This window comes from Gymnoscopelus braueri, assembly GCF_963280865.1.
Source record: "Gymnoscopelus braueri genome assembly, chromosome: 3".
Taxonomy (NCBI): Eukaryota; Metazoa; Chordata; class Actinopteri; order Myctophiformes; family Myctophidae; genus Gymnoscopelus; species Gymnoscopelus braueri.
Genome location: NC_137612.1, coordinates 45,643,825 through 45,655,922, shown reverse-complemented (window position 1 = coordinate 45,655,922; position 12,098 = coordinate 45,643,825). Strand labels below are relative to the sequence as shown.

At 42.3% G+C, this 12,098-nt stretch overlaps 1 protein-coding gene across 1 annotated transcript in view; it reads left to right on the top strand.

Annotated features, from left to right (window-relative positions):
• The window catches only part of nisch (nischarin), a 31,969-nt gene that overhangs the window by 14,112 nt on the left and 5,759 nt on the right, over positions 1 to 12,098 (top strand). The window contains exons 13-23 of the mRNA XM_080423064.1: positions 1,564 to 1,729; positions 3,177 to 3,271; positions 3,548 to 3,615; positions 4,498 to 4,713; positions 5,304 to 5,530; positions 7,013 to 7,221; positions 7,556 to 7,947; positions 9,993 to 10,162; positions 10,369 to 10,447; positions 11,083 to 11,251; positions 11,786 to 11,936. Coding sequence (XP_080279190.1) covers positions 1,564 to 1,729; positions 3,177 to 3,271; positions 3,548 to 3,615; positions 4,498 to 4,713; positions 5,304 to 5,530; positions 7,013 to 7,221; positions 7,556 to 7,947; positions 9,993 to 10,162; positions 10,369 to 10,447; positions 11,083 to 11,251; positions 11,786 to 11,936 — 1,942 coding nt within the window. The remainder of the gene's footprint in view (positions 1 to 1,563; positions 1,730 to 3,176; positions 3,272 to 3,547; positions 3,616 to 4,497; positions 4,714 to 5,303; positions 5,531 to 7,012; positions 7,222 to 7,555; positions 7,948 to 9,992; positions 10,163 to 10,368; positions 10,448 to 11,082; positions 11,252 to 11,785; positions 11,937 to 12,098) is intronic.

Here is a 12,098-nt window from a genome sequence, read left to right as displayed (position 1 = left end):
GCCTAGAGCGCAAGGCCATCAGATTCAAACTCGGGTGCTTGCGGCTCGCAATGAACATTGCGACTTATGCACCACCTGTCTGTGCCTCCATAATTATACTCCATATTTTATACGTTGGCTATTCAAACAGCAGATATACAAGCTCACTTTGTGCCGCGCTGCGAGCTTTTACATCTGTTATTTTTGAAAATCTTTGAAAAATCTTGAAAGTGTTAGAACATGTCCCTGGCACAAAACATTTTCAGATGGGGGGTCCGTGGCCAAATACATATCATTTTGGGGGTCCTTGGCACAGAAAAGTTTGAGAACCACTGATTTAGAAGGTATTTGTAGAATCGGCTTCAGGTCTTAATGGGTTAAATGAAGGAAAAACAAAGAAACGATTTTTTTTTTTTTAAGAAAAGTTAAATTAACAAGAGAAGGAACCAGGTGACCTCATTCTAGTAGTTTTACAAAAGAAAGAAAAAACTGTGGGTCTTTATTGCACACTTTAGTGCCTGTCGGACGTTTAGAGCGACATGCTCTTCATCACACATCAGTCATGTCTGACGAGGAGGGTCAATCAAACAAATAGATAATAAATATGGTAATAAAATAAGCTATCCCTATTTTGGGCATGTCATTATAGGCTTTTTCTTCTCAAAAACTGAGAATAGCTTTCACAATTTTCGACACCATTGTGCGGCGAAGTATATAATAATACTTACATGCTCAATTGATTATTTGATTAATCGAAAAAGTTAATAATTGATAGTTGCAGCGAAGTCATAGGCTATGCCATTATTTGCTATATCTACTCAAACCTGTTGAATCCATTGCAATTGTCATTGCTATTGAATATAGTGTTTTTATTAACAGCCAAAGTTGGGAATTGTTGAAACTCAAATTAGTCTCGTATAGATGGAACTGAACATTCTAATATTGATTTCACAATGACTGCTGGCATGCTGCATTCTCATTAGCAATGACAAAAGCTACAAAACAACAGAGTCGCCCTTGAAGCAGTGTTGCCAGGTCTGCTTATTATATGCAACTTTGGGCTTGTTTTTTGGGCACAATTACACAAAGTAATTGTGTGCAGAGACAAGGGGAGTGGAAACGGTGAAACCAAAACACGGTTGATTGGCACTTCATTGCATCATTGGTGCACTGAAAAATGTTGAAGCCAGCTGAACTTCTTTTGTAGCTCATCACGCAGTGACAAGTGTCGGGTGTCAGTTTGTAGCTTCATGTCCCTGGCTTCCATTGAAAATGCAGTCATTTGTAGTCTGCTTTGTCACTGCTGGTGATAACGCAGCACAAGACCAAAACAACTGACTGATCCATTGATGAACTTGACCGCAGTTTCGGATGATGATGGGAAGCAAGTTTAATGATGAAATTGTTCACATTTACATTTGAATACAAGGAGGATTAAACTGATAAAGTAGTAAATAGGAAACCAAACAAACAAACAAAAAGGTCATCTAGTGATTCCTGATGTTCTATGAAAGGCCCCTGGGGGACACGAGATGAAAACTGCTCTTTATCTGTCTCTCTGCCCTTCTCTCCTGTCTTCATTAGATCAGTGAGGAGACCAGGCTGTCTGCCGCTGCACCTCCTCACCTCTCTCCTTCCTGTTCCTCCTCTGCTTTCGCTCCTTCTCCTCCTGCTGTAACCTCCTCTCCCTGCTCCCTCCATCCTCCCCCCTGTGTGGCCCAGCCAGCCGCCAGTCAAAGGTGTTTGGGAGGTAGGGTGATGATGACTCCATATTTGACTGCTTGTCGTAGAGACTTTTTGCCTCATTGATTGGGTGGTGCTGTAGGGGTTTCGAAGAGGTAGGGTAATGGTGTTTGGGAGGTAGGATGGTAGGGTAGGTTACACAACAACCTAGGACGGAAATCTAGTATGTGCTGATCTATGGAGTCGTAGGATTTGATGGAATCAGAAATTGGTCATTGGCATGTAAAAAGGTTAGACATAAGGTGCATGAGCATAGCAACTAGTATACGGTTCATGATATAGATAGACTTTAAGGTGCAGGAAGAATATCAGCACGTTTCTTCACCGTGAATAAAGAATGCAAAAAGAAAGAAAGTATTTGAAGAAAATAAGCCCTATTTTATACGATTATATAAGATTTTTTAACATAATTGAAGATTTCCACCTATAATAGGCACATAATAGGGATGTCAGGTTGAAAGTGGTTAAAAAGGTAGAATTATAACAAAAAGTATACACATTTTAGTATGTGTCATTATTTAAAAAAGTAAATCATATCTGGGAGAAGGGAACATTTCATTGTTATAGTTGTGTGTGGGTGCTGCTTATTACATCAATTGATTGTGGAAATAAATGTTCTTATCCTAGAGCGAGGGGCAGTAGAACAAGACACAGGGAATGTTCTTATCCTGGAGGGAGGGGCAGTAGAATAAGTCACAGGGCCTTAAAGTGTTTACTTTGTTTAGTGGGTCAGGCCGGCCCTGTGTCACAGGTTCCAATCTGAACCAGTGTGTCCGGTCCAGGTGCCCTTAAGCTGTTCCATCTCTATCAGTTAGATCACTAGGGTTCCCAAATGTGTTAGAGACCCAAACAATACATTTTATGTCTCGCCATGGGCCCAAGTTAGTGAAACTAGCAGATTGTGAGCTTGTAGATGTGCTATTTTAATGGCATTTCTTTAAAATTATAATGCTTTTGCAAAACAAACAAAAAAAGGAAATGGAAAAGAGAGAGAGAGAGAGATTTATTTGCATAAAGGTTTTTTTGTAGTTTGACAAGCAAGCATGATTCCAAAATGTTTTACAGTTATGAAAAAAAGAAAGAAAATCGAAACAAATAGCATGTAATTGACACATTAGAAGTGTATTATTAATATAAGTAAGCAACCTTGTTCCCATTTCTTACTTTTTTGACCACCTGTTTCTAGCTGCACACTATGGTGTCAAGATTTACTCATTGCATGGGCTTCGCACTGGTGCAGTGCTCGGGCCCTAATTAGACAAATACATTGATACATACTGTAGGACATTAAAGCCTGTTTATCACTTAAGCCCTATATACGTCGTTTGGAAAAATTGTGAAAATGTGTGAAAATACTTGCCTATAATGACACCCACAAAATAGGGATTATTAGTTTGCATTTACCTGAGCGGCCTTACCTTGATTTTCTGTGCTGTTGTTTGTGCTGTTTTCAGAAGTAAACATGGGACAAGAAGAATTGTTTTCCTGCCCGACCTACCAGACTCCTCCCTCACCACCGCCAACCACCAACACACAACACTTAACACAGGTAAACACACAACTGAAGAACTGATTTGGATAGGCCGTGTGATAAGTATAATAATGTACAGTTAGGTGGCCATTATTGTAATATAAAGATTTTTTGCACAAAGCATTTGTCAACATGTTGTTTATATTCCAATGATGACACCTGGCTGTATACTATCATTGACATGTTGATGAACTTGTTTATTTTCCAGGAATGACACCTGGCTCTACATTATCATTAATTAACATGTTGATTCTTTATCTGAAAGTCATTCTTTGTCCTAATTCTGATCCTCAGAACCAGAAACCTGCTGTCTGTCTTCTGTCTAGCTGTCACACTTCTACTCACCAACACATACATACCAGGTTAGTATGCTAATAATACTACCTCTAAAAAGTAGGTCCCCGGCTAAATGATTGATAGTTAGGAACCAAATGGACCCTTACAGATCTGTATCTTCGGCAGTGTATACAAAATGGACCCCAAATGGACCCTTACATCCTTGCAATTAACACTGAGGATTTTATAGCGTAGATTGAGGTCCCAGAGATAAACGATTAATATCAAAAGGGTCCCTGGCCTAATTCATATCAAACTATGGGTCAAAAGTTTGAAATACTCTGGTGTGTAGACAACAGCTAGACAGCTATTCCTCCCAATTCTGCTCCCTATTGAACAGGTGCCCCAACCAACTTCTAGGTGTCACTGCACTAACTACTAGTGCAGTGGCAGAGAACTCCCTCCCTGTGGCTGTTTTCACTATTTCTGAAATAGGACTCAAGTGATTACAATGTATGTTAGTTTGGGTCCCGGGGAGACACTACATTTCTTTTGGGTCTCGAGCTGAAAAGTTTGAGAATCACTACCGTGGAGAATTCAAACCCATTGTCTCCATGGTGGTGGATATCCCCACTGTGTGACATCTTAAGACATCTATCTGCTGCCTTGATGCTCTGCCCAATTAGCTTCCAAAAACGACTTTTGGCAATGGATTTACTGCAAATAATTAACAGTTCTGAAAAACACAGAAATTTAAGATGCCTCTGTTCATCTTTCATAAGTAAAATGTGTGTATGTATGTCTATGGAAGCAGAAGATTGTAAGCTATTAAAATAAAAATGTCAGGGTTTATTTTGCAATAATGACAAGCTCCTCCTCTCCTCTCCTCTCCTCTCCTCTCCTCTCCTCTCCTCTCCTCTCCTCTCCTCTCCTCTCCTCGCCTCTCCTCTTCTCTCCTGTTGTCATAGTGAACCAGTGGAGCGTTCCATCATGAACTCCTGCCCGGTCCTCCTCTCCCACCTCCTCTCCCTCTCCTCTTCCAACAAAGACTTCATTACCCAGCTCTCCCAGCGCCTGGGCTCCACCCTCCAGGAGAAGGAAGACAAGCAGAGGAGGAAGGAGGCAGAGGAGAGGAGGTGTGAGTCTGGAGGTGAGGAGACGGAGGTACTCACCCCCAGTAACAGGTAATTACTACAATACCCAAAAGTTGTTTTCCTGCAGTTTTCCTGCAGTTTTCCTGGCCACCTAGACTGTCGGCGAGTCACAGACAGTATGAATGCTCAAAGCTCATAACGTTGTGTTGTGAGACACATTCACAAAGTGCAATCATTTGGGTTTGTCCAACGTTATGAGTGACACTCTCGTAAATAAGCGAGTTGTGCTCTAGTGAGTGTGCCGGTGGTCTGAATCAAAGCCAGCAGCTGCGCCCGGCTGGGGGGCTTATATTATATATTACAGGCAGGCAGGAGAAGTGCAGACACTCCATGCTCATCTCTGGCAGCTTGTTTGTAAAGATTATCTACATTTTAGGTAAGAAATAGACCATGTAGTTGATTCATTTCACATCTACAGCTGCTAGTTTAAAACTTTAATATTCACTACTTAGGTATAGTAGTTGGTTTCTGTGGTGTCTAGTGTATATGCCTCCTCCTCGCTTATTTCAGAGCACAGCGCACTTCTCATTGGCTTTACTCACATTGTCAAAGTTGAGCCTAGGTCAGCCTGTCTTCTCATTGTGAGCCTAGGTCAGCCTGTCTTCTCATTCTGATCCTAGGTCAGGTCCAGGCTACTTTGAGATGGGACTAGACGACTCCAAGGTGGAGGTCCCAGCCAGCAGTCCTCCCCAGCAGCAGGGGGTGGAGGTGAGCAGGGTGGTGTGGTGTCACTGTGTTCGGGTGGAGAACACTCTACAACAGATGGAGGCGTGTCTTGTGTTGACAGACAGCCTGGTGGGACTGTTCTACCTACCAGCTGACCTCACTTCAACCAAACAGGACACAGGTACACATTTGACCAGCTCTCTCCTTTCCTCTCCTCTCCTCTCCTACTTTTATGCAAAGGTAATATTTAATCTATATATACTTAGATAGCCGGAATTCCCTAGGGCTGTATACCAGGCCCCCAAATCTACAGATCTACAAGCTTGTAGATCTGCGCGTTGCAACGTGTTGTGAGCTTGTACAGTAGATCTGTTATTTTTGCTGAATGTTCACCCCAGCAGAATAGGGATGCTAGGGTTCAAGTTGTTAATAATAATCTTAGCTTGAAATATTCCGTTACATAGAATTGTAGATTTCTGTCATAAATAAATAATCTCATTAAGCGATTTGTATTAATTAGTGTGGTTGCCCTAACAGGGCAACCAGACTATAGTAATCCTCACACTTTATTATTATTCACATTAATAGATAAACAATATTTCAAAACACATCACAGCCCACAGTTTTCATTCCCCAATTTAGTGCCATATCTCAAAATGACCGTCTTGACCTGGAATCGTGCGCTTGTATTTTGCTAAGAGATTGGTTAAATAGTTTAATTGATATTGATTTATTAGTGCATTAAATTTCCCCATCCGCTTTAATGAAAAAGTGAAAAAACTCAAATTCAAGTATTTTTTTCTCAGAAACCGTAAGAGCTAGAGTTACCAGATTTGGAGGGGAGGTTCATAATTTAGTCCTAAATTATTGAAAAAAATATTACACTAATCGGCCACATGGTGGCGCTATAAAAGCCCCCTTTACGTTTTGGCCTATAACTCTTGAACCGTAGGTCGTAAAATCAAAATTTCTTCTCCCCTGGATTCCTTGGGTCACGACGCATCTCCCTTAATCGCCCATTTGCGTCGGGATAGATTTTCCGCCATTTTGAATTTTCTTCAAAACACACTTTTAGCTCCTCCTCCCATATATTTTGTCCAAATTTCACAAAAATCGGTACACATGATCTCTGGACCCATGTAATAATCTGGACCTAAGCTGAATTTTGATAGTCCATACCGTTCGTCCGTAAATGGCTTCCAAAGTTAGCGGGAGGGGCCCGTTTTACAAAAAAGCCCACAAATCACGAACAAAACGTCCAGTCAATCCCAAATTTGAATCACATGTCAAGTGTGGTTTACTCAACAAATCCCCAAAATAATTTCCACTTTGATCCATAGGGGGCGCCACAAATGCTCAAAATGTAACCGTTTGATGCAAAAACCTTATTTTGGGGGGATCAATCCTCTCAAAATGAAACGCAAGTGATCTCAGGATTTACATGACAATGTAATTGGCACAGCCTCCGACGGTATTCCTCCCAGCGTATTCCTCGAGTCCCGGCGGCAGCGACCCGCGACTAGCGTCGGTGCAACCACACTCTGCAATTGCCCTGAATTGCGACGCGTCTAGTATTAACCTAATATTATATTAATTAATAATGAATAATATAATTTCCCCCTTCATCTCACCTTTTCTCCTATATCTTCCCCTCTGCCCTCAGCTAAGGAGCTGGTCCAGGTGGTGGGTCTCCTTCAGAGAGATCTCCTGCTGCCTTACTCCCATCTCCTCCTGCTCTCCTCCTCCCACTCGGACCTCCTCCCTGCCTCCTGTCTGGTCCTGGGCCACTCCTCCAGCAACACCACGTGGTTCCTGTTCTCTGACTCACAGTCCATCACGGACACCACCGCTCTGCTGTCTGCACAGCTCACTGTAAGAACACATGCTTTCACATCAGTTCCCATCCCCATGCTTTCACATTAGTTGCCGTAATAATAACTATAATCACTAATCATATGACCATGTATAATAAAATAGTATGTATGGGCATTTTCTTAAAATTATGTTATTGTTATATTATCATTATAATGGTAGTGTTTTGCCAGTGATTTGGTTGGCCCACTTATACAATTGACAACTGTATTTCGTTGCTGTCGGAGAGAAACCTTCGTCATACAAGGTTTCCACCTGACAGCAATGATGTGTACATAGGATGTAGTCGAAGGCGTTTTTATAATAGATTAATGTTCCATGTTATTTCCCTCAGCTCCCCTCAGAACCCCACCCGACACCCCCTCCTCTCCTCCGCCCGCTCCTCACCTCCTGGGAGGTGGAGGAGAACCAGGCTCCCCAGGGTGGATACCCAGCCTTCCTCCTCCTCTCCTCCTCCTCCTCCTCTTCCTCCCCAGAGCCCTCCCCCCTCCTGTCGGACCTCCTCGCCCAGACGGCCGGGGGGGAGGAGACGCCGGGCGCCCCCGTGCTGCTCTTCCTCACACAGCGCCACCTGCTGGTGATGAAGGTGAACTTCACGTGGCTGGCAGAGAGAGAGAGGAGCGAGGCGGAGGTGGTGGACTCCTCCTGCTGCAGGGTGCTGCGTGTCCCCCTGGGCTCCGTGGCCCTGTACCCCTCACACCCCTCACCCCCTGCACTCCAGCACAGGTATTTAACCCTTTAAAGACCTGAGGCCGATTCTACAAATTGCCTTCTAAATCTGTTTAGTTCTCACACTTTCAAGATTTTTCTAAAATGTTCTAAAATAGCAGATGTACAAGCTCACAGTGCGGCACGAAGTGACCCACTGTGAGCTTGTTTGATTGATTGATTGAATACTTTATTTAGAAAAGACATGGAAACAGTACATGGAAGTACAATTCACAATACAAGGTCCTCTAAACTGGATCGCTCATAAAAGCACAGTGGCTTATTTAAAATGAGATCCCCACGCACTCAAATCATGATGACATTTAAGAAAACAGACAAATATACACTACTACGCAGAACGAGGGGACCTCATACAATCAGCTTACAGGTTACTGGTATGAAAAACAAGAAATATGTACAATAGACAGTTTGAGGAGGAGGGGGGGGGGGGGGGGGTATAGGTTAAAGGGGTAGTTCACCCCCCAAATAACTTTTTTTCTATTGATTACTCACCCCATGGAGCCTTGAATTCATGGATATTTATTTGTTTTTGTCGCATTCCTTCCTTTATTATTTGATTATAATAAATTTAGCCCCATTGATTCCGGTAGGAGACACAAATGCATTTGTGTCTCCTACCGGAATCAATGGGGACACATTTATTATAATCAAATTATTGGCTTAGGAATGTGACAAAAACTAAAAAATATCTATGAATTCAAGGCTCCAGATGGTCAGTAATCAATAGAAAAAAAGTTATTTTGGGGGTGAACTACCCCTTTAAGACTTTGACAGGGGCCAGTTTGGAATTGCAGCCTCCTGAATTGTATATCTGCTATTTCTGAATAGCCAACAATAAAATCTAAAATGACACAGATTTAATGGGTTTTTAACCACTTATAACTTGGCGTCCCATATTTTGGCATATTTTGGGCATGAAGAATCGGAGTAAGGGCAAGCGGTCTCCAGTCCATTCACAATTGATGATATTTGAAAAACTGGAAATTTGCGGTTTTCAAATATGTTTTGACACAGGAGCCAGGAGCCTGGATGGCTTAGTTGGTTCCAGGCTTAAAATAATTTATGAAAATATTTTCGGAAATCACTATGGGCTGAATGAATGGGCTTTCTATCTGTGGAGCCAGAGCCGGTAAACAAAATGGCTGCCACTGTTATGCTCTATATCAGGGGTTTTCAACTGATTGTGAACCAGGGACCACCACCCTGACTAAGAATCAACCTGGGGACCACTGTTGTGGGATATGGGCTAAGATTAGTGATTTTGTAACACTTGCTATGCATCCCATGTCTCTGTACAACCCACTGTTTTTCAACCAATGGTCCACGAGACTACTAGTGGTCCATGGTAGGATTTAGGCCTGCAGGTGGTCCATGGGAACATGTAAATAAATGAAATACCTTTGTTAAATGTACTAAAATAATCATCCATCAAAAGTAATAAAATATTTGAATTAATAGCTTGAAATTAAATAATGACTCTTCAGGGCTTGATTTAATTCGTTGTACGATACTATGTGCAACAAATTATATCAAGCCGATATAATTTAACTGACTGGTTGAGAACCACTGATCTATTCCTATCCCACGGTTACCCTTGCTCCATTCTCTAACTTTATCCAACCTTCCATGAAACTCATGTTAACTGATATACTGATTTGTATCTTATGTATGAGTGAGCAGACACATTTCTTGATAATGATGACTTAATCAGGCAATCTGGTACACTTCCCCTTTTTGAGATTCTAACTTCCTTTTCTGTAGAATTTCTTGACCTCTGACTTCCCAGTAACTAACAACATTGACACGCGTCATCATAGGTCACCAGGTCATTTAGTGCACTGCTCTGTGGAACAAAAATAAATAAATAATAATAATCTTCACTTTTCAACATTACTACTTACTAAATGCATGGTCAGGGACCACATGCAATACATTCACGGACCACCTACTCTGCACCCTGCCCTATGGCTATCTGATATACAGTATACACAGGCCTTTATATAGTTGTGTTGTGGTCTATAAGTAAATGATGTTGTGTGCAGGTCGGATCATGTGCTGGAAGTGTTGCTGGGTCAGTGGAGGCTGCTGCTGGTGTTTCCTCTAGCCCAGGACAGGCTGCTGTTCCTGGGTCAGCTGAGGGAGAGAAGAGACTCTCTCTCTGGGTTGAAGACCCTGGTCCTCCCCAGGATTACTAGACCTGATCTGAAGCCAGGTAAGTCCACAGAAACCACTCAACGTTCAGGGACTAGACCAGGTGTTAGACCAGGTGTTAGACCAGGTAGGATGGTTGACAACTTCTGATGCTGACCAGAGATCCAAGGTCAGTGTGTCTCCTTGTTGTTCTGATCCTAGGTCAGTCTTTGTACTTGTTGTTCTGGTCTTAGGTCAGTGTGTCTCCTCGTTTTTCTGATCCTATAGGTCAGTCCAGAGGCAGAGAGCTGACAGGACACTGCTGTCTGTGTGTTACACCGCCCAACCCAGCCAACTTCACCTACAGGTGAACAACAACGGAACTCACTCATCACTCATCAAGTTCAGGACAGATGACATTCTTGGCTTTCTGACTTTACTGTATAGTTTACATGTCTGTACTTAACTTCAAGTCCATTTTCAAACCACAAGTTAACAGGTGTAAAATATATTTTTCCCGACATTTTGCAGTTTCAATAATAGTCATGAGAATAGACTCGAAGAGAATAGAACAAGTCAAGTAATTAGTTGTAAACCAAGTGGAATAAATCCTCTTTCCTCCTCTTGGAAATCTATTGAGTATCTTGTCTTTGTGCTATAAACCAATAAAATCATCTTTTTATCTTGTAAACAGTGAATGGGTGTGGGAATGAGTGACCGCACAATAAACTAAGGCATTTTGGATAAAGGCGTTATGTAAATGCAAACCATTTACCAGACTGGGTCCATCTCCTAAAATAACTTTAAATAATATACATTTATATAGCACCTCTTTTTTTTAAAGTCACATTTACCAATTCATGTGTGTGTGTGTGTGTGTGTGTGTGTCTGTCTGTCTGTCTGTCTGTCTGTCTGTCTGTCTGTCTGTCTGTCTGTCTGTCTGTCTGTCTGTCTGTCTTTGTCATTTCAAATGTGTGTGCGTGTGCGTGTTTTCCATCACAGTGTGTCCCAGCAGCCTCCAGTCCAGAGTAGCTCCTCTCTGCTCCAGAGCCTGGGAGAGGAGAACCAACCGTCCCCCCACCTCTCTCTCAATCTCTCCCCAGGACTGAAGCTCCTCGCTGGGCTGGACGGTGAAGACCTGTTGGAATACTTCCACAACAACATAGCGCAGGTACTGTACAAAACTTAAATGTATACATGTACAATATGTAAATATATGCATCTTTTATGTGACCTGGATATGTGACTGAGAGAGTAATACACTCATTCTGACTGGTCCACTGTCCTATAACTGTCCTATTGGTTAGCTACCTGTCTTATATATCGCCCCAGGGGTTATCAGATATCGCCCTATTGGTCCTTTTATCACTCCACTCAACCAGTGTGTGTTCGTACTGTATATACGTATAACTATTTGATGTTTATCTGGTATCCTAGTTACTATGCAGCACTTCATTGTTTTCTTTGTAATCTATTTACATGACATTTACCCTGTCGCAATGACATTACTTATGTCACATTGTCTTGTTTAGTCTGATAAATGTGTGTGTGTGTGTGTGTGTGTGTGTGTGTGTGTGTGTGTGTGTGTGTGTGTGTGTGTGTGTGTGTGTGTGTGTGTGTGTGTGTGTGTGTGTGTGTGTGTGTGTGTGTGTGTGTGTGTGTGTGTGTGTGTGTGTGTGTGTGTGTGTGTGTGTGTGTGTGTCAGACTGAAGGGGAGGAGGTGAGACAGGTCTTGTGGTTGTCTGTGGTCCTCTACAAATCCCCTGAGGCTGAGCTCACTTCCTGTATGCTGCTTTCCACCAAAGCCATCTACTTCCTGTTAGAGGACTCCGCCTCCTCGCTTACTCACCACTCACGTAAGACAGTAATTGGTTCAGTAAGTGTGTGTGCGTTTTTTCCATTCAAATGTCAAGTGAATTTAGGTGTACATTTTAAATACCACAAAAATAAACATGAATGACTTCGTCAAAGTACATCTCTCTCTCTCTCTCTCTCTCTCTCTCTCTGTCTCTCTCTCT